The following is a 23,011-nucleotide window of genomic DNA, read 5'->3' on the forward strand; positions in this document are numbered from 1 at the left end:
TCGCAACGAAATTTTCGTTTCGCTGGGGAATGGAAATCTATATCTTCTCCTCTTTTCTTCCTGTCTGATCGGTTTTCCACATGCAGAGCAACTAACGTCTTGAATGTGATATGACTCTAATACCCTTGCTATTTGATGATAGATAGATATAATAAATAATAAGGCAAAAATTTATGTGAGACGATCTCACGGGTCGTATTTATGAGACAAGTCTCTTATTTGAGTCATCCATGAAAAAGTATTATTTTTTATGCTAAGAGTATTACTTTTTATGGTGAATATGGGTAGGGTTGACTCGTCTCACATATTAAGATCCGTGAGACGGTCTCACATGAGACATACTCAAATAATTATATATGTGTAGGGTAAAAAATGCCCAAAGAAAATAATTTTTTTCGATAATGGTAGTAAATATAATTATTTCATATAGAACTCCTCAAAGTCATCTTAATCGATCTACAAGTGAAGTTCGTTTAGACGAAATCATAACATTTAGTTCTTTTAGCCAAAATAAAAAACAAAATTAAAGGACAAATATATTTTTACTGATCAAAAGAGACACTATATTCCATAATTTTAATGGAAATATATTTAATAACTAAGGTGCAAAGATCTAAACTATATTATATAATAGGTAAAACTGTATTGATAATTTTAATGGATATCCAAATGTATCTTTATTGTTCTTCTGATGTATTTGTTAGGATCAAACGCTTACAATTAGGCCAAAAATCGTAGTTATTATTCAAGCACAACTTTATTTCTTATACTTGTGACACTATATAGTACATTTATTTGAGTGTTAATGGATCGGGTTGTTAAGCCTATGAATATGGAGAAGTGTGTGTCTATCTGTTAGTGATGTCTCACATCTCCTAGAGATAAGTCTTACACTTTTTTTATCAACTGTCATGTCTCAGGCAGAGACAATATTACTCGTTAAGATCTGGCGTCACTCTTGTATGACCTACATAACCAACCAAATCAAATAGAAAACATCGACAGCTTGACGCACGAGAACTTCCCAATAAGTTGTTCATCTCATTACTACTCTCACTCATGTACGCTTGACCTAACAATATTTAATAACTAAGAAACAAACAAAAAAAATTGATCACTCAAAAAGTTCTCACATTCTATTCTCAATATCTCATTATCTTAATCCTAATTACCAATATCCAATTACCTTAGCATTGATGAAAAATTTATAAATAAATTCAAATTTACAAAATAATATTTTATGTGCATACAAGACATGTGATTTGTTTACTAATATTATATTATATGCGATATCCATATATGATCATGTTATTTATATTTTATATATTTTTTATAATTTCACTGTTGCTATTTATTTAAATGATGTATACATTTGATTGAAATATATTTTATGTCCTGAAATATTTTATTATTATTTCTGTTAAGCATTTTCCGAGTTGCAACAATTTTTAAATATATATATATATATATATATATATATATATATATATATATATATGTGTGTATATATTCTCCACATTAAATTAAAATTAGTAATTTAGAATCCTACCAAACAGCACCGGAAATTTCATGATATGATATCCTTCGTTATTTGGGCCAGATTGATCCGCGTGCAAAATGCCATAGCCCAACAATCGAGTTATATTAATTATCAGGGCATTTTTTTTATTAAAAAAAGGCCTGATTTTTTAAAATAAGTAAATAATTCGTGTTTATGTTTTTTTTTTATGCAGTGGAACGTATGATTTACTTGAACATAATCTAACTAAATGTTTCATGCCTAGCTCTCTTTTTTAATGTATTTTTAATACAAATTATTTGCATTCACCTCATATACTTTATGCATTGGACATTTATATTCTGCACTCTGTGTAAAAATTATAACATACCAATATGAGAGGTGAATGTAAATTACTCGTACATATGTGAGGACTATTTTTAATACAAAACATACGGTTAAGTCCAATGTCTATAATTCCCTCAGTTTTTTATATTATAATATTACTTGAAAATAGAATATCTATATTTTTCATGCGAGTGAGAGGATGCTCCTTGAGACACACCAGTCGTTTTCATCAAACCCGGTCGGTCACAATATTTAATTTAGTATTTATTTCATCATTTTATTTTTGCTTACTTTTTATTTGGTTTTTTTTAACGTGATTGTTAATAGCATAAAAATCAAGAATACAAATACAAGAGCTCGGGCATCGATTGGTTTTGTTTTGGCTGGAGTATGTAATCTTTATACTAAATTCCAAATCACGTATGAAATCGTGGATAAATGCTACTTTCTCTATACCATTAGTGAATTTGTATAAGATTGTGTCTCATGCAGCATCAAGCGTGAAGCATAAGCAAAGTATCTATCCTCTACATAATGCAATATCGGTGTAATTGCATCGGCCTACATCCTTTCGTCCACCTTATCTTTCGAGTATCAAATTTCAAGTTCCTTACAAGTTCAAGCACATTTAATTGTAAAAATATTACAGAAACCATTAACTTAACTTTTCGAAAATCATGTATGCTTCCATTTCATAAAAACCATAATGAAGAAGAAGAAGAAGAAGAAGAAGGCATGGCCTTATAAACGGAAAAATCATCAAACAATGGTGTGGGAGGTAGGGGGATTGCTGTATTCATAGCAGTCATCGGGAATATTTTTGTAATGAAACCTAACTTCAGGGACCTCGACATAAGTAATTGCCCCGTAGAATGATGAAGAATCCTAATCATTCCTAGATAACATCCCATTATATTATGAGTGAGTCTCATGTGAGACCGTCTCACGGGTCATAATCCGTGAGACGGGTCAATCCTACCCATATTCACAATAAAAAGTAATACTCTTTGCATAAAAAGTAATACTTTTTCATGGGTGACCCAAATAAAAGATCCGTCTCACAAATACGACCCGTGAGACCGTCTCACACAAGTTTTTGCCCTATATTATATGCCCCCTTACCCCTCATGTGTGGTTGTATACCTTTCATGTCACGAACCACACGCGAAGCAGTGCTCGCAGCGGACGCAGCCTGGCAATCGCTTCATATTCATTCTCATTTCGCAAAGATGGTCCGTATAAACTGCCAAAAAAAAATCCTAGTGCATTCGTAAACAACAGCAGTAAACTGATCCTATCGGTGTGGAATAATACAACTATACTTGTTTGATGATGTCGTAAAACGTGCATTCCATTCAAACCGATAACTTTTGATCTGTCACAGGTTCTGTCCCACCAACAATCTGATAGTTAGATCTCACATTCTGACAATGTAACATGAAAGTATTATGTTAATCTACATGTACAAAATGTGCGACATCTTGATATGGCAATGGTGAAGAAAAGGTTACCTCTAGCAGTGTAATGTAGTAGAAATCCTCCATATGCTGCATGAGAGCACTTCCATCTCGAATTGATCGGAATATGCTAATCTCTGTGTTTAATATCTTCTCGACCAGTTCTTTCTCTCCTCTCATCTGTTCCACCACAAAATGAAAAAGATGCAACATTAGCATAATTCGCAGTCGAAAAAACCAACCTTCAAGGAGTACAAATGGTTAAGAAAATTTCTTTATAATCTGATAGTTTGTTACCAAGCCATTCTCCAAAAGTTGAAGTCGCTCAAAAGTGGATCAACAATAGTTTTTTTGCGAACTAAAAGCAATGACGGAAATATCAAAGGGGAAACGTGAGGATAGAGCATTGGAAGTTGGGATTTCTCGCTCTCATATACAATCCATACCAAAAGCTTTAAGTCAAGGGGCAAAGTCCAACAATAATTTTGTAAATCTATTAAGATCATGGACTTGAACCTATCTCCACCCAAACTCCAAAAGCCAACTCAAGAGAAGACCCCCAATAACTTAATCTAGCCGGTGTGTGACATCTAAACTATCCTACTAAGTTAACTTGGACAGGACAATATATGCAGTATGCACATCAATATGTTACCAAATATGTTCAAGTTCTAAAAATTATTTACACCAAAAGAAAACTTAGGAATATGTAGGGAAACCTGTAGATTTGGTCTGTGTATATAAACAAATGCTGGAGTTTGAATACTAAATAGCATCATCCTTGAATGCCGGTAGATGTATGATTACACTCCTCAAAACCATGTTCTAAAATAAAGTTAGCCAAACCTCAGAGGGTCTTCTTCTAAGTTTAACAAACCTCAGGAGCTAGCATTATAACTATTCAAACTTCAGGAGTTTTTATGTAACTAGATAAAAAAAATCAGGGTTTTACAATTTATCTTTGAATATAACCTTGATCAAGTAAAATTGACATCATTTGTGGAGAAGAATGAGCAAGTACATACAAATTCACTGAGAAGAACATCAGGTGTTGCTTCGCCAATAACATCGCCTCTGTATCCTTCTTCCAAAAGATCAACAATTTCCTGTAACATTGTATCATACACTTTATTCCTCATTTTCTTTTGTTAACAAAACCCAGAAAACTTCAAGACATGCAAATTGAAGGGTTTCCAAAATCCTTGCAAAACATTTATGTCTTGGCGCAACTACTATTGTATATTTCTTGCCGTTTCAAATCAAACTTCGAATATCTTCACAGTTCATTACTCACCAATGCGTTTCAAATCAAACTTCGAATATCTTCACAGTTCATTACTCACCAATGCATTTCTAGGAGCTCCCGCTGCCAAATATATAGGTTGAGCTACATGGCAGTAGCCCATCAAACGTGGAACTGTTGGGATTATGTCCCGGTGATTTACCACTCGCCAACTATCCTTCACTTTCTGCCATCAGAGAAACAAATTAATTCAAAAATCGTCAAGCAACTCAAAGGCTGAGGCTTGAACTTTAATGAAATGATGGATAAAAAACATGTATTACAGCGGAGCCAGCGGTCATTTTACTAAGATTCTTAAACAATTTCAAAATGGAAGGCTAGCTACATATAATATTTCAAACATGTAAATCCTGGTTGAAGTTGGTTGAAAAGCACAATTACCTCATTGTATATTTCAGCAAATCTTTTATTTCCAACTCTAGGAGACCCAAAATTATACATGGTCACGGAAATAGCTCCACGCCTAATCCATTAACAAAGAGCGTCAATAACACGTTCTGTGTTCCAAAGTTTCAAAATTAAAATAATCAACAACTAGAAATACAAACTTCTGAAAGCCTTAAAAGAGGACTGGGTGATATATAATCTATTGAGCGGAAGGAAGATAAACTAACTTGGATAATTGACTTGACGATAATTCAAGAGCCAAAAGAGTAGCCAGTGCACCCCCCAAACTATGTCCAGTCACATATATATGCCATGTGGGGAGCATCTCCAAAGAATCACCTCTAAGATATAGCACATGTAAGATGATAACCATTCAGAACAAGAGCAACATTTAAGAGGACAAGTTTTTTCCTGTACTTCCAATTCAAAGGCGCGGTCCTTAATTATGCTTTTTTGCAAGTTGCATAGGAACAACAATACGATTATTCAACAGAAATTCAGTTGGCAGATCAAGAGTTTGGGTAAGAGACCGCTCCAAATCAGAAAAACAGGATATACCGGTAGCCAATAGCCTGTTTAATAAGCGAGATCAGCCTTGTTCTGACTGAATCATAAGCACCCAAGAAGCCACTATGAACCTGCAGATTTATGAGGCAATTGTGAATAATTGCATGTCAATATCTGTGGGTCCAATAAATGCAGTTGCCAAACTGAACCTAAAAACCTGAATAGTACCTGAACTTCTTGCTTAAAATCACCACCTATCCTTTCAGGATTTAGCCTGTAGAAGCAGTAAAGAAGATCAGCAACAGTAACTTTAAGCAAGCATCTGACGATAATGCTAAAGGCATCATAATCATCAGAAATTTCTCGGGTAAGTACTTCACATTTTTTATAACAGGTTCATGATTATGGATTGAAGAGAAACATTTGACACATCAAATACGTGATTGACAGAAAAGAAAGCAGATATTTTTGTTAAATCAATGCATTACCCCGCAGGAACTAGCATCAAATCAGTCAGCAGATCCTTCCAGCGCGTCTGGATGGGAAAAATGTCAGCACATTGACAAGGAAAACATACAAAACTTGTTGCACGGTTCAGCAAAATTGCAAAACCTACTTGTTCTGTTCCCCTGAAAGCTATAACCAATCTTTTTGTTCTGGGATCTCGCCAAATTGCTACCTGCATTCCTTATAAAGTACATGATCACTAAAAAGCCTAATTTCAAATCACATAGCCATGTGACCAAATATGATGCGTTTATAAATTTGCCAGTGGGGAAAATATATTTAAAAAAGAGGTCTATGGTGAAGTGTTGGATGTCAAGCAGTGCAGTATGGTGGCAAAATAGATGAATTAAAGGCAAAGACAATTACAAAGGGTTTTTTCTCCACAGAGCAAAGCATTTAAGAGACGTAGCAGTAAAAGTCAGATAGGATATAATTACTCATCATTGATCTACCTCATAAATAAGAGTATGACAAAAGGTGCATAAAGAGCAGACTCAAACCAACCTGAGTGTCTGTAGAAGCATTATCCAAGAAACAAATTTTTTCAAATTCAGATTTAATAAACGTCTGATGTCCCAACGCATTGGCTAGCATTGCCCAGGCCTCCATGGCACTCTCAGCTGTTGAGAAAAGTTCCCTCATCTCTTCTGCTTCTTTTTTGTCCAGTACCAATCCATTTGGCTGACTTGCTAACGATTCACTCTCCTTGTCATCCACTGGCATATCTTCTTTGACATCAAACTTTCCTGTAAGATCAGCTCCTTGGCTTAATTTAGAAACTGCAGCATTTATAACCATCAATGCCCCCAAAATGGAGTCTGTTTGCCGCAATAAATCTTGTGTCACCTTCTTAATATCTGGTAAAGTCATCAGAGAATTGTTACTGGATCCAATCATAGTACCGGTACTAGCTGTCTCCAGATTAGTTGGAGTTGCAAGTCCAGACTCGATATAACCTGTCTCAGCAATTTCTAGTGACTGCAAGCCAATTTTATCCAATAACTCAAAACCATCCCACTTTAATTTCTCAGGGATCTGAAGACCAAATTTTTGTACAACATTTTGGTTGACAGAATCTGCGAGTTTCTTCCAAAAATGTTTGTCGGGATGTGAAGACTCCTGATTTGTCTCATTTGCTGGGTCCTTCATATTATTATCCAGGATTGAAGAGATGTTTCTCTTGATATTAGAGTCACCAAACAAATTTTTACTTGAAAACCAACCGTTCTGAGTATATGAATCATTAAGTGACTTAAGCTGTCCAAAGGCAAACTGCACAAATTCCCTCACTTGAACAGTTTCTGAACCCGCAATCATCTTCAGTGCAGGTTCAAGACCATTTTTCTGGAGAAATTCCATGAAAATGGGAATCTTCCACCATTTTTTTCCATCGTCAATTTCAGCAAAACTTTTGTAGTTTATCTGAAATACGTTGATAAGAACAAGTATGGTGATGTACATTACAGCACATCTAAGGACCCATATCAGCTGTTTAGTTAAAAATTTCAGTATCTCGATCGTAGTTTTATTAGTTAATTGGGGAAGAGCTTCATGCTCGCAGAGATCAGTAAAAAATGAAAAGCATTCTAACAGTTAATAGAGTTTCATTTGGTACTCAACCATTTTGCACACTGAAGAATGGTTTAGTGCATAATAATCTTGATTTGCATAGCAACTTACCTCAAGTTGTATCTTTCCACCACCGCCCATTCCTTCCAACTCGAGATTCACTTCATGTAAATTTCCTATCAAAAAAGAAGTCCAACTGATACCAAGCTAACAAATTCTGTAGCTAAACTCAATTTTTTCGAAACATCCATTTTTGCAAATGATAGAATATGCATCTTTTATTGTTAACACGAGGTTATACTTGATATTAATAGTAAAATACAGATTGTTATTCCATAAACTTTACAATTGTAGCAAACTCCACGACTACACAGCTTAAACAGAAAAATGAATACAAACCGAGTCAAACTCATCTGATCATTGGTGGAACGAAAAATATTTTATGTGTTACTGTTTTAATAACAATGAGTTAAAATGTCATGATTTTAGGTATTGTGATCAACACCGAACATGACACAGATGTGGTGTATATCGTACCATCACATATGTTTTCCAAATCAATACCAGCATTCCCCATGCGTTTGTGCGGAGTCACAAGATTCGCATCCCAAGCTGCAACCTGAATAATTAATATTAAAAAAATTAAATTATTAATAGCAGAATTATCTCAATCATTAAAAACCAGCACTGTAAAATGATCTTATATAAGTACCAATCAGGTTAACTTTTATTCTTACTGTAGGTAAAGAAGGGAAACATATAGGCTGGAAAACTGATTTTATTATATTGGAAAAATGAATAATACAAGTTAAAGAAGGGAAACATATAGGCTGGAAAACTGATTTTATTATATTGGAAAAATGAATAATACAAATTACTTATTTATATAGTCATATCTTCCTAGTCGAAGAATGAGTTTTATCTTCTACTAATACCTAATATAAAAACTTTAAAATACAAATATTAATCTATCATATCCAGCTAGTCATTCAAATAGGAAAAAGTTTCATCCTAGTTATTCGCATACGAAAAACCGTCATCCTAGTTATTCAAGTAGGAAAAACGCTTATCCAATATTCAGCACCACCCTCAAGCTGGGTCATATATATTGATCATCCCCAAATTGGAACTCGAGTCTTCAAAACACTCGTATCTCCCTAGTTGAAGAAGTAATCTTATCTTCAACTAATATTTTTATGTACTTAATACTTTCACCCTGGTAATTCACATAGGAAAAACTCTCATCCTAGTTATTCAAATAGGAAAATGTCTTATCCAATATTCAACACTTACCATACAATATTTAGTATAACGATATCCCAAGGAAAAAGATAAAAGCAAGCAACCAACATGCTGTTGATGATTTCTACCAAGGATGGATAGATTAAGTAAAAAAATTCTTCTGTCTAATCATTTTTTTTGCCTTTAAAACACTGGAATAAATTATGAGGCTTATAGATATTAGAAACAAATGAGGTTTACCCATTAGAATGTTTCGAGTATGAGCTATAATCATCAAGGCAAGGCAAACTTTCCCAACAACAAAGGATATTACATTATATTTAACGATATCTAATGAAAGTGTAACATACAAAGAAAAAAACAATGAGATGTGGGTAAAAGAGGGTGAAGGTAAAAAATGAATCTCGCATATATAACATCATTTTCTTAACATAGAAAATAGGTTTCATAAAAGTAGTAGAAAGATTTGATCATTCTCTGTGGGACGCGTAACAGCAAGTTAGTAGATGACTCCTGGGCTGGCATAATTTGTCTCCCTTTGTCTATGGGAGCAAACATATGAACACAACAATATAAGGCAGTTCCCACAAGAAATCACTGCATGAGAAGAAAATGGAAAATCGATCACAGAATTTATTTCAACCTGAAGATTGTGCATTGGTGGCTGCTTGATATTCAAAATAAACTCCTCATTCCATGTGGGTTCTTTCGTCCTGGTACATTTGTCAGAGAATAAAATAATCCATGATGGACTTTGACACCATCGGAATAACCGAATAAACAATGCAAAATTTGGAAGCTATTGATTATATAACCAGCCGAGTATCACCACCCTATGACTAAAAAGATGAAATAGTAGTAGACTGTAGACAAAACATCAACTAGGACATGGTATTCGCTCCATGTCCACAGATGATCATGCTACCAACTAGCATTTTCTATTCGGTAGAAGCAAACACATTACCTCAAAATTAATTAAATCTGAATGACTAGAAAGCCAAAAATCAACAACTTCAATGAAAACTTTTACTTGTTTTTATCCATCAGCTGAAGACAAGGTGTGTCAGAGCAGTGATAGGAGGGTACTAGCTATTTAAAAAAGGGATGCCTAAGTGTAAGAATCTTACGCCCATTTGATCTTGCTTTTGACTTCCTGACAATCCAACTGCAAGACCACATACGGATCACTAGTTCCCTGAGAAACAAAATAAAAATAATCATCACATAAAATTGAATAAAGAATCGGGGATGATTAGAAATATGAGTAAATCGTCGTAACTAGAGGAATTATGAACTGAGGAATATGACGGGTTAGAATTAGCGAAATTAGCCTACCCATGGATCCATGGCAGGAAAATTGAAACCTTTCCTTAGCTTTACGAACAATTGACCATCATAGATTTCACGTGTAAATGACCTGAATAATGTCAAGTGGGATTTTAGAAATTTGAAAGGAAGCTTATAAGAATGTGAAAGCCACAAGGTTATTGTGTAGAAAAAGAATTTGCATGTTAAAAGAGCAAAAAATCTGCATTCTGATGCACTTATGTTAAATAAAAAGAGTACGTGATAGCCGATTTTATCAGTTTTTTGGCATGCATCTTTTCATTAATCAATATGGCAATAGCACACACACATCTGTCAGAAAAATCATTCACGAAAGTTGAAGCCATGTGTTCGAAAATGTTTAATCTTTGCTAGGTTAAATACCACGTCAATGCCGGAGCCAACAATCATAGTTAGAAGAGCCTGTCCAATCTAATGATCATGTCAAAGCAAAAATCCTTGGGAAAATGAATATCAGAGCAAGGACACCCGCCAAGAGGTCCAAGACTCATATCCCAAAGAATGGTAAAAGTGTCAGAGAAAAAAGGTGACGTATAAAATTCAGTCGAACTCCCCAGTTAATTCTTTATGCTAGCAGTTACACGGAGAGTCAAACTCACCTAATGTAATTTATAAGATTTGTTTATAACTCTTATATGAATATAGAGATGTAAGGCCAAGTAGAACACGTGACACGAGACCTGATGAATAGCCTTAGCACTTCATATTATCTAAAGATGTGTTGGTTGAATTTCCAAATATGTTCCATTATAGCTATCAAGAATTAGAAAGTTATGACGCCAATGAAATTCAATGACCGCATACTCTGAAAGGAACACTGTCTGGCAATTTGCTGCATCCATCTCGCGCTTGCCCACATTTTCCTGTTAATAGAAGTAGAAAATAAGAAGAAGAATCTAAATGGACCCACCAATTAGTTTCAAATACGTGAAAGGACCAGGAAGTTAGTTGGCCTCTTCCAAGCAAATTTGACAAGAGAAAACAAGAACCTGTAAATGTTCCTCAAAAATCCTTTATGATGAAAGAAATACTAAAAAATAAACTTTACAAAAATTAACTCCAGAAGAGACTACACAATCATCAATCTCCAATATGGTGCAATTCCACCATACCCCAAAGTTAAGAACCCAGTTAAATTAATGAACTTTAGTGGAAAAACTGCATGCGTTTCTAAGATTTTAATTCTCGCTGGTCTGTCACTTTATGTCGACAAAATTCACAGCAAAATGAAGAAATATAAGGAAAACAAACATCACATGATCAGGGAAATTACAGATGGAGTGGTGTAAGCTTCAAATGCAAAACCAGCAAGTATAACCGCCAAATTAATATCAAAAGGAGGCCTCTCATCCCCACTCTCCCTGTTCCGCACACTTAAAACAGCCTCCCCATTCTCAGCATCAGCCTTTCGGTTTGCAATAGCCAATCAATCTCGATCTCAAGATCCCAATAACTTTCTTCCCGCAAAATGGTTTCTCTGAAACTACAAGCTTCTTGGAGATCGAGAGGTAATAAGAGTTTTTGAAGTTGTGCAGTTTTGTAGGGGAAGTTACTGGGCAAGAAATGGAGTTGGGATTGGAGAGTAGTGGTGGCCATGAATGGAGGATACCAACAATTAGTGAGAGGGATAAAATTGGTGGAAAGTTAAGGCCATTATCAGTGGATAATTTGATTAGATTGTAGAATTGACAGTTGAAGTAAGGCACTGGAGTGTTCGAACACTTCGAAATGGTCGAACGAATGTGCTCGAAACTTTGGAGCTGTTTGGTTTTGCATCTTTTTATATTTACATTAAAACATTTCATTAATCTAGTAATTTCAGACAGTACAACACCATACAGTTGCATACGCAAAAGGTCAACAAAAACACAAGCTAAACAAACCATTCGATCCTTGCTTAGTCGAAATTATTGGTAGATGTTGGGCAACGTCGTACCAACCTGCTACTTGGTGCATCTCCATTCTCCAATACTGGATAGAATCAATGCTTCCGAGCTCTGTAATCTGGGTTAGATAGAAGCATGATGCATGCCAGTATGGATTGGTAGTGGTATGTGTTTGATTTTCTATTTTCTTTTTTCATGTTGCACATCGATGATATTCTTCGTTGTTAGAAGCTAATGACTTATGTGAGATTTGAAAATGTTAAAATATATGTATATTTTCATTTTGTTATTTAGTTATTTACCATGGGATCTACGTTTTGGTTTGAGTTGCGTTTTCTTTTAGTTGTTATTCTCTTGATTCATGCCAAAAGAGTGTGTTGGTCATGAAAAGTTGTAGAACAACAAATTGTTATAATCCATGGCCATAAAACTTAACGGAGCGATATTCTATCAAAAAAAAAAAATTATGAAAATGAAATTGGTATTACACATTATCATTTATTTAACTAAAATGGATAGGTTTTCACACAAAAATTTATTATAAAAAAAATCCCAAAAGAATACTCTCATCTAAGCTTAGTGATGCTAAATCTTTTATTACATCTCAGCACAGATGCTTATATTAAAATCCAAAATAATAATAAAAGAAGGATAACGTCATTGACACGAGAGGACTAGGGTTGTTTTCACTTCTTGTCACCCATCCCAAGTGTGTTCTTCACACCATCAATGGCACCTTGAGCCATGTGAGCCATCTGCTCTCCAGTCTGAATTACAATAAACAAAATAACGTTACCTTGTATTTGTATGAAAATCATATATTAAAATAATAATAATAATAATAATAATAATAATAATAATAATAATAATAATAATAATAATAATAATTGATGTAACACTGATGGACGGAGGACCTGTTGAAGGAAGGTAGCATTCTCCTCTTTGCTACGTTGGGCCTGTTGTTGGGTTTGACCAGCAGCTTCGCAGGCCTTATCATGGGCCTTGCTTGCTGTATTCTTAGCAGACTCCACCCAATCCTCTGTCTTCGCCTGCCCAATATAAAATATATACACACCAGTCCCCAAAAAAGAGAGCATATTTTTAGATGATATATGGTTCTTTTAATTAACAATATAATTTTCAGCTGTGGTTAGGTTTTTACTCTCTAAATTTCGTGTTTTTACTATTTTCTATCTTAAGTATGGTCTCATCACTACTTTTAGGAATCGTCGGTTCACCTCGTTCTATTCCAATAAACTTGTACATCATAATAATATCACGGAAAAATTCGTAAAAAAACAAATATGAAATACGAAAAATGAAAATTTTCATATCAAACATAATAAAATATCGTGGTGCATGACATGCTTTTTTTATATACATATATTAAATATAGGTCATTGGCACAGTGTATTGAAATTGGTGTTACCTGAGCCTGGCCACGGGCTTGTCCTGCATTGAACTGACCACTCGACATCTTAAGTAGAACTTTTAAAAGGATTTAGAAAATCAAATTTTTTTGATTTAAATCTTCGCTGATTTTTGTTGTATATGAAGTGATTAGTTTGTTTTTAGAAGGTATTTATAGAGTTAATCGACTAGTGCGATAACGACAAGTGTCTCTTTGAGGTTGTTAATCTTTATATTATACATGACCTAGTAAATGTAAAGCATGTCCAAGGTTTTGCGCAAAAAGGGGGTATCCATATGAATCACATGATGTGTGCTTTGTTTTCGCTATTTAGTTGTTATTTTTTGTGCTGCATTTTTTAAATATGATAAATTATTTATCAAACAACAATAAAATATATTGTCAGATATATATTTTTCTCTACACACAATCAAATTGACTCATTCTTTCCTTCGGATTGTATCGTATTCTTTCTCTATATATATTCTCAAACAATAATTATCTTATTTCATATTTTATAATCAACCAGGACATTTTTTTGTTGTACAAACTTCTTTATTTGAAAGAAATGTAAATAGGGTACTTAAAAAATTTAAGGTTTAATTAACTTAAAATCATGCCACTATATACTCCAATATCATTTCATCCATTTTAGGATTCGAAACAAGAGGGATGTGAAATATAACATCCGTACCAACTTACTTTATTGCTATTTTATTATAAGAAATTACCATCAGATAACAATAACATTCAACTGTACAAAGAAAAAAGAATCTAGGAGATATATGTTTATGTAACGATGGTGAACGAATAAAATTGGGGAAAATTAATTTTTACTTGTTGTATTTTGTTTTTTTTCTCCACCAAGTATTCAATACTTAGTTTTTCTACAGTAATTTTGATTTTTTTTAGTTATGTTTTATTGGATTGCTGACGTATTACGAAAAAATATTGATATGATGTTAAAACATGATGACGTGAAATAAAAAAAAATTATATATCCAATACAATATCAGTAATTAGATTAAAATAGTCGAGAATAGTCGGGTAGAGCATGGCTTTGGACTTGAGCCTAGTTTCCTCTACTACGGTCAATCCCAGGTACCTTCAAAAGTTTCAAATCCTACTTGTAATAGATGATTGATTGATGAACTTACGATGAGGTGGACATGCATAAGTGTGACATCAGATAAAATTCAGGAGAAAAGTGAAATATTATTTACTGACGTCAGATAAAATTCAGGAGAAAAGTGAAATATTCTTTACCGAAATTAAATAACGTACGTGTTAGAATTAAGAACTTTACAATGTGTTATCGAATACAGTAACAGTTTTAGCCATATTACGTTTTTATTTTACTATATTTTATCGTCAAATTTATTTACTATGAATTCAGAATACTAAAACTGCGGACTCTCACTCAATGCATGCAAATCTCCAAGAAATCCATTGTATATCTGTTTACAATCAATTTATTTTTCATGTCGATTATCGAATTAAATGAAATAATATTCCATTCCTATATATAAATATCAATGATTAAAAAGAATAACATGGTTACAAGTAATTAGTAAGATTGAATTATAAAATAAGTTTTTTTAAAAAAATAAATAATAAAATTATAAAAGAAGAGAAGATAAGAAAAGGACAAATAAGGTTGAGTGAAAAGAGAAAATAAGAAAAGAAAAATAAAGAAAGAGAATGGAGATGGGAAAATAGAAACCAAAAAAATAAAATAAAACGGGAGAAGTCAATATATAATGATAGATATTAGATGGGGAAGTAAAACTTAAAAGGAGCGTGGACTCCCTTTATTAATTGAGTGAGTTTCATGTGAGACCATCTCACGGATCATAATCTGTGAAACGGATCAACTCTATCCATATTCACAATAAAAAATAATATTATTAACATAAAAAGTAATATTTTTTCATGGGCGACCCAAATAAGAGATCCGTCTCACAAATACGACCCGTGAGAGCGTCTCACACAAATTTTTGCCTTATTTAATTTCATCTGCGGGCTACACTTTCTGCTACAATAAACAATATATGATATGATTACCACATAATTTTTAATATTTGGTAAGTATTATGCCATATAAATATAAATGGACTTTTGAACAAAATTTCTACTATGTTGGCATCACCTAATTGTAAGGATCTAAATAAGTCAAACTATTTCTGAGCTATTCGGAGATTGGCTAGATAAAAAAAATTATTTTGAGTTCGTTTGTTAATCATATCAAGTCAAGATTGAGATCGTTTTATGTATTTTTAATTGTTATATTTTTCGTTTTGATAATTTATTAATGGATGTACACTTTTATGTCTGATTTAAAATTAGTTCATAGCCATATTTAATTTTTAACAAGTCGAATAAAGCTCAAACTCGAGCTGAATTGTTTGTTTTATGCTGGAAAACGAGCTGAGCTCGAGCTATGCTTGTCAAACAGATAAACGAGCTATTAATAAACCAAGCTCGAGCCCGGAACGATTAACATGATAAACGAATTTTTAACGAGCCGGACTCGAGCTTTTCGTGAGCTTGGTAATTTCAAGACAAATCGAATTCGAACCTGATGATAAAAGCTCGAATCGATCTCGAGCCACTGTCAATCTTAAACGAGTTAAGCTCAAATTTGATACTAGTTTGACTTATTTTGGATCACTTACATCCCTACGTAATTGTGACATAAGGGAAAATTCAGCATATGAGGACAATAAAGGAAATATTATTTACTAACACCTAAAAAATTGAATTTTATCAAAATATGTTCATGTTATAATCAGAAAATATTTAGTGCTCCAATTAATATAATTTGTTTTAAATAAAGTTTAACTTAATTAGCCTGGTAAAGGTTCATGTCAATAAACATAATTAAATTTTTATACAATACTTTTTTTTTTAAAGAAACAGATAAAGACACTCGTGCGATAAATGACATCCAACTTTAGTTTGTGCTAACTTACTCTATCGATTTAAATAATTCATACGAGTCAGTCTACTCTTCATTGAGAATAATTCTCTACATATCTCAACATTATTAGATCGTGTAGATTCCTTATATTTTAATTAAAAAAACGACAACATACATTGATTATCCGAAGACTAAATTTTCACATTCAATAGAAACTAAACACTTCAAGTGTAGCATTAAAATATCAATATGTACAGTAAGAACATACATTATTGAATAAGCAATGTTGTCCTGATTCAAAATTTCAATAATTGAAGAAAAACGAGAAAAAAAAGCTTAAATTAAAACTAGTGCAAACCAATACGACGTCGAATGTCATTGGATTCTCTCCTGGTTTAATAAATGTCACGAGATTTATTTCACTTGGTTAATGTTTCGTTCAACCGTCAGGTGACTTTAACTTTTGAGAGGATCCCACAATTTAAATTTATAATCTATTCAGCATAAATCTAAAGTTTCTTTTTGTTGACTCGCGAATTAATGTTTTGTCTTGTAAACCAAAACTTACTCGAAAAAACATTGATAAGCTAAATCCCATTAGCCAAACACTCCCGAGGACGTGAGGAATCGATCGACGCTGAGAAATATTTGTTCCAGATAATGAATGTAAACTTACATGGGATTGATTACTTGAAAGCAAATATAGTGCATGTTCACATTATCTTCAATTACAACCACTCAATAGCACGCATCATCATATGACCAAACTAGTCAGTCAAATAAAGTAGGAATTTTCAAGGAAAAAAATAATAATAACATTTCGAATCTCTAGCCTAACTTCTTTTTCACATACTAAGTTTAGGATATTTGTTTTCTTTATTTGCCATTAGATGTAGTTGGCTCTATTCTCTTCATTTGCATCCCATGTTTATGCGCATCATCATCCTCGTACACATAAGCGAATCCACCATGTCGGGTCAGATCCATACCCGCTAACTCATCCTCCTCCGAGATCCGAAGAAGCTTAAACTTATGTAGGATGTAGAACAATGGGCCCATCGTTGCACTGACCCACCCGATTATCACCAAAATCTGAATGATATGGGCACCCAAAAGCTTCCCACCCCCACCCATGAACAATCCGTATGGCCGATCCGGTTTACCCGGGTACACCTCGTTCACATATTTCTTGGTGGCAAACAAAGCCGTGAAGATAATCCCCCAAGCTCCGCAGCCTCCATGCAGCTGTGCCGCCTCCAATGGGTCGTCGTATTTCACCTTCTCAGCCAGCTTGTTGCACCCTATCAACACCCACGCCGCCACGAAGCCGCATATCACTGCCGCCCAGGGCTCGACCACAGAGCAACCAGCGGTAATCGCAGCGAATCCGCCCAGCAGCCCGTTGCATACATCTGTGACGTTCCAGTGCCCGGAAAGAAGACGTTTGCCGAACAAGGTGGTTAGCGCGGCGGTGCAGCCAGCTAGAGTGGTGGTCACCGCCGTCCGCCCGACCGCCGACCACTGCCCGTAGTAGCTTCCACTCGTGTACGCGCCCAGGATCTTGGTGAACGAACCAGGGTTAAATCCGTACCAGCCGAACCATAACAAGAACGTACCCAGCACAACCAACGTGGCGCTGTGCCCGCGTAGAGCCACGGCCCGACCCGTATGATCAAACCGTCCGATTCTAGGGCCTTCGATCAATGCTCCATATAGACCCGCAAGGCCTCCAACCATGTGAACGACGCCAGACCCGGCGAAATCAATCACTCCGGTTCCGAACAATAGGTTTCCCGTGTTACCGGCACTGGCCCACCCGTCGGTAGACCAAAACCAGTGGGAGACAACCGGATAAACGAATCCCGTGAGGAATGAAGAGTAGATCAGATAAGCCACGAACTGGGTCCTCTCGGCTATGGAGCCGCTGGTGATTCCGGCCGCGGCTATGGCGAAAGCCCATTGGTAGAGGAAGAAACTGTAATCGAATAGGGATGACGGCATCTCCTTCAAGCCGAAGAAATGGCGGCCGATGAATCCGTTAGATGGCGAGCCAAAAGCAAAGGCAAAGCCGAACACGTAATAGAAGATACCACCGGCGGCTGCGTCGAGGACGTTTGTGAGCATTATGTTCATAGTGTTCTTGGCTCGGACGGAACCGGCACAGAGCATGGCGAATCCGAGCTGCATGGAGAAGACGAGATAGGCGGAGAAGAGGAGGTACGTGGAATCCACGGCGTAGGAGGTGTCGATAAATTTGTCTGAAACAGCTGAGAATTGGTCGCAGATGTAATCAGCTACGGCTGCGGCGCCGGTAACGTTGGCACCGAATAGCGGCGCCAGTTGATCCGCTGAGCAGCTCAGGGATCCCATGGTTGGGAGTGGCAGCTAGGAGAAGACAATAGGGCAGGAAACTAGAGAGAAGATTCAGTGCAGAGATGAAGAGATGCTGTTAGATCCAGATTTATACAGGAGGAGCAAGAGACTCTCAAGGGCCCGTGAAGTTTGACTTTTCTTTGTGGTTAAAAATTACCAGCGATTGATCGCCAGTTTTTCCATTTTTATATAAAATAAAATAAATCTTACCCCAATAATAACAAGACTTCTGGGCAAAATGGTCATTTCAAAAAATGAACGACTTAAAATTTTGGCTCCTTTTTTTTTTGTGGGGGCGGGGAGGAAATTCCCCTGAAAACGGGAGTTTGTTTATTTTAATTTAGTAAAATAATAATAATTTGTGATACGGTAGATTCCTCTTGGTTGTTAGATTCTTGTGGTGATTCTACGTTCAAGTTAAAACCAATAATCTAAGATTCATACAAATAACATGTAACATGGCAACAATAATAATAATATGCAAAAAATGATGTAATATTTTGTAAGACGGATATCTTATTTGAGTTATCAATGAAAAAATATTATTTTTTATGTTAAGAGTATTACTTTTTATTGTGAATATCGGTAGGATTGACCCGTATCACAGATAAAGATTCGTAAGACCGTCTCACAAGATACCTACTCATAATAATAAAGATTCGGATCATTTTTTTTCTCCTCTTTCAAGATCCACATTCAATCGATTTTTTTAACAATTATTAAAAAACTAGTTATACATTCCAAAATATTATTTCATCACATTTAATAAGTAAATATCGTATCAATGATACTCACACGTATGTCAAAACAATATTTACATATGCGTCCATAGTTATTGTATAAAAGATCAAATAATTATTATTTATATATATATATATATATATATATATGTGTGTGTGTGTGTGTGTGTTCGTTTGAAGAAATTTTTGGAAATAGGTCTCTTGTGAGACGGTTTCACAAATTTTTGTCTATGAGACTGGTCAACTTTACCGATATTCACAATAAAAAGTTATACTCTTAATATAAAAAGTAATATTTTTTCATGGATGACCCAAATAAGAAATTTGTCTCACAAAATACGAGACCATATCATACAAGTTTTTGTAATTTTTGGACGACAAGTAAAGAAAGCATTCTAGAAGCTTTAAAGTTTGTTGAATTGACTTTCATTTACTGTGATCAATGGGAACATAAAGAAGAGACGTAGGAAAAAAAAAACATTTGAAAGAAAAAGTGAACGAAATTGCTTGGAAATTAAACCAAAAGTGCCTTTTAATTTTTAAATACTGCAATGATGGACGAGTTCGTCCTATCCCATGTATTGTTCCATTATCGATCAATCGAGTGAAGTCATAAAAATTCGTTCGTGATTTATAATTCATCTCGTACCTATATATATTTTAAATCTCGAATAATATCAGGTTCAAAACTCAATTATAACATACATAATATTTGATTGAAAACAAGAAGCATAAACTAACTAATTAAATTCCTTAGGAAAAAAATTATTTCATTGATAAATATACATAAAAAATATCACCACTCACTCATTGATTTTTATTTTGAGAAAATAAAATCAAAACGAATCAATGAGTAGTTTTAAAACCTAATAATTGGTTTCTTTGAATAATTCAATCAAATTAACTAAGACAGTGTTTGCAAAAGATGAAGATATTATAGAAAGTGATTAAATTTATAAATTACGAAGAGATGGAAAGAATCAAAATTGGATAATGTTTGAAAACAAGTGAGTAGTGTTTAATAAATAAATGATTATAATAATAACTTTTTACTAAAATTAGCAAAAGCAACGTCTCAACTACTTTTAAATTTCTAATAAATGAAACACAAGTTAATATATATTGAACGTTAGTTTAAAAAACACATAAAATTGATTTTTGTAAGCGAAATGTCACAGAATCACTTGGTAGAGATTTCATCAAAATATTTGGAATCCATAAACTTGAAATGACTAGGTTGAGAAGTGAGTATGAAATTGAAATAAAAAAAGTGCACTTAGTTAACCATAAATAATTTCAAATCCTTCATTATAATTTTGAACTACATGAATATAATAGATTTATATCAAAATCACTCAAATCCTTGTATCCAACACATCTGTTTTTTTTTTTAAAAAAAAAATTTAAAATAAATACATCATGCAAAAAACTTATAGTCTAGCTACGTGAGAAAATCGATTTGTCCTTAATATTATTTAATGTATGTGAATATCTACTGAAATTTTCTTTAAATTTAAAATCTAAAAAGAAATAATTGAGTTGAATGTTTCAAAAGATGCTGTAGCGTTCCGGAGATTTGAGGGTTTGATTCAAGTTTCTTAGAATTTGCTATTAAAAATGGATAAGTTCATTTGAAAACACAGAATTTTTTTTTTAAAAAAAAAACTATTTAATACACGGTTATGTATGTTTTATGGTTTTTACATGTAATTAAACAGTTTAACTTATTAACGATTTGTTGGCTCTTGAGTTGATAAATAATAACGAAAAATAAAAATAACATAACTATTTTTTTAAACTTTGATTATTATAAAAATTGAATTAAACGATAATAAAATAATGCTGAATCAGCTCATCTTTTGCATTAACGACGTAGATAATGGTCATTCTGAATTACGTTTATTGGACTTTAATATATTAATTTTCTCCTCTCTTTTTTGTACTTGTCCGTACGTACCCAATCACAAAAGTAATCTCCTTCCATTTTTAATCAGATTCACATTTCAAAGGTTTCCGAATCTGTCCTCCGTCGACTAATTAATTATTAAATTAAAGTTATTGCAAATGTCCAAAGTCATGTAAAATGGTTTAGATTTTTATGAGGCGAAAGTTGAAGCCGAAGCAAATGTATTCGTATTATCTTTTTATCAATTGTTTATGAAAAATATTAATATAAGACATGGAATATATGAGTTCAATCATATCTATAGATTTTGTATAAATTTGACGTGAATACTCGATACAATCACGTATAAATTTGAATATTAAATACGAAGAAGCAAATTATATTGAATTATTAGTCGAAGATACGCATGGATCATGACTTTGTATACAATTCAACACGCTTTTATTAGGTACATACGGAAATGATTGGTCCCAACATCGTTTTTTAATGTATATGTAGATGTCAATCTGTTCTTTTTAAATATTTAGTTTGACAAATATAGATTTAATGGAGGGATAAGTTATACTTTTTTAGAAGAATTATTATAAAAATTTTAGAATAGTTTTTTTTGAAAAAAAAAAATCAAATTTATCCGGAAAAATCATTCAAACTAGTTGATAGAGGCACGCACACTGTGTTAGGTAAATCGATTTTCGGAACACAAAAACTCACATGAGAACATTTCACATGTTAATTTTGTGAAAGAGATCTCTGACTTGATCTATGAAAAATATTATCATTTTTCATCGAATGTATGAACGATATCGACCCAACTAATGAAATTTCAGTTTTTAAGAGGGCTATTATATGTGAATTTAGTTTCACATCAACAGATCGATCAAATCGGTTACTACAAATAACTCGAAATTTAATAAAGTTTGTAGATTTATTATTTTATTTCCATTGAATGAACCCACATATGCTTGGTAAAAACTTGTGTTAGACGATCTCACGGGTCGTATTTGTGAGACGGATCTTTTATTTGGATCGCCCATGAAAAAATATTCTTTTATATGCTAAAAGTATTACTTTTTATTGTGAATATGAGTAAGATTGACTCGTCTCACAGATTATGATCCGTGAGACAGTCTCACACGAGACTCCCTCCATATGCTTATACTCCATTATCTGATTTTACATTGTTTAATACTCGTGAACATTTCACTTTCTTCGAATTTTTCTTGGGGAAGAAAGCGATGATTCCGCCGTACATAGCGTGTTCTTCAAAGGACGTACGTAGGTGCATTCCTTCATAGTCAACTACATTACATAAATATATAAGCAACCAAGCAAGTGGCTACGGCGAAATCAGTCTGACTTCCACCCACAATTTTCAATTAAAAAGATAAGTCAATTGCAGATACAATGTACTGAAACAACAATGTACCCAATGATGGGTTGATTTTTTAAAATATAAATTTGCATCCAACATACACTGGATAGTAGGCATCCAAAGGGTGAAATGATTTTATCAATGGTCAGACAAAGATATACTCGATAAGAAACAAACCAAAAATACAAGTTAAAATTTTTCTTTCAAAGAGGAATCAATATAAAAGTTTTCCTCTCTC

The 23,011-nt window shown here is 33.8% G+C and overlaps 3 protein-coding genes across 5 annotated transcripts; all 3 read right to left on the minus strand.

Annotated features, from left to right (window-relative positions):
• Positions 1–2,489: 2,489 nt before the first annotated feature.
• LOC140835173 (uncharacterized) lies at positions 2,490–11,925 on the minus strand. Of its 3 annotated transcripts, XM_073200605.1 has the most exons (19): positions 11,439–11,925; positions 10,970–11,028; positions 10,154–10,235; positions 9,946–10,013; positions 9,462–9,531; positions 8,114–8,195; positions 7,688–7,752; positions 6,512–7,429; positions 6,117–6,179; positions 5,989–6,035; positions 5,729–5,774; positions 5,552–5,631; positions 5,221–5,334; positions 4,988–5,069; positions 4,647–4,772; positions 4,329–4,409; positions 3,358–3,483; positions 3,169–3,270; positions 2,490–3,089 (listed from the first exon to the last, which is right to left on the minus strand). In XM_073200605.1, exons 2-18 carry the CDS (start codon positions 11,005–11,007, stop codon positions 3,202–3,204), a joined length of 2,157 nt encoding a protein of 718 aa, XP_073056706.1. In that variant the 5' UTR covers positions 11,008–11,028; positions 11,439–11,925; the 3' UTR covers positions 2,490–3,089; positions 3,169–3,201. The 3 variants fall into 3 exon arrangements, with proteins under 3 accessions (XP_073056706.1, XP_073056705.1, XP_073056707.1); XM_073200604.1 differs by having other exon boundaries at positions 2,490–3,270; positions 11,439–11,924; XM_073200606.1 differs by lacking the exon at positions 11,439–11,925 and having other exon boundaries at positions 2,490–3,270; positions 10,846–10,973.
• A 590-nt stretch (positions 11,926–12,515) lies between these two features.
• On the minus strand, positions 12,516–13,657 carry LOC140833626 (uncharacterized). The gene is made up of 3 exons (XM_073197955.1): positions 13,481–13,657; positions 12,966–13,100; positions 12,516–12,818 (listed from the first exon to the last, which is right to left on the minus strand). Exons 1-3 carry the CDS (start codon positions 13,526–13,528, stop codon positions 12,738–12,740), a joined length of 264 nt encoding a protein of 87 aa, XP_073054056.1. The 5' UTR covers positions 13,529–13,657; the 3' UTR covers positions 12,516–12,737.
• Positions 13,658–17,043: 3,386 nt separating this feature from the next.
• Positions 17,044–18,889, minus strand: LOC140835174 (ammonium transporter 1 member 1). The gene has a single exon (XM_073200607.1). The coding sequence runs from the start codon at positions 18,750–18,752 to the stop codon at positions 17,259–17,261; it is 1,494 nt and encodes a 497-aa protein (XP_073056708.1). The 5' UTR covers positions 18,753–18,889; the 3' UTR covers positions 17,044–17,258.
• Positions 18,890–23,011: the final 4,122 nt, after the last annotated feature.

Source organism: Primulina eburnea, chromosome 6 (assembly GCF_022965805.1).
Source record: "Primulina eburnea isolate SZY01 chromosome 6, ASM2296580v1, whole genome shotgun sequence".
NCBI lineage: Eukaryota > Viridiplantae > Streptophyta > Magnoliopsida > Lamiales > Gesneriaceae > Primulina > Primulina eburnea.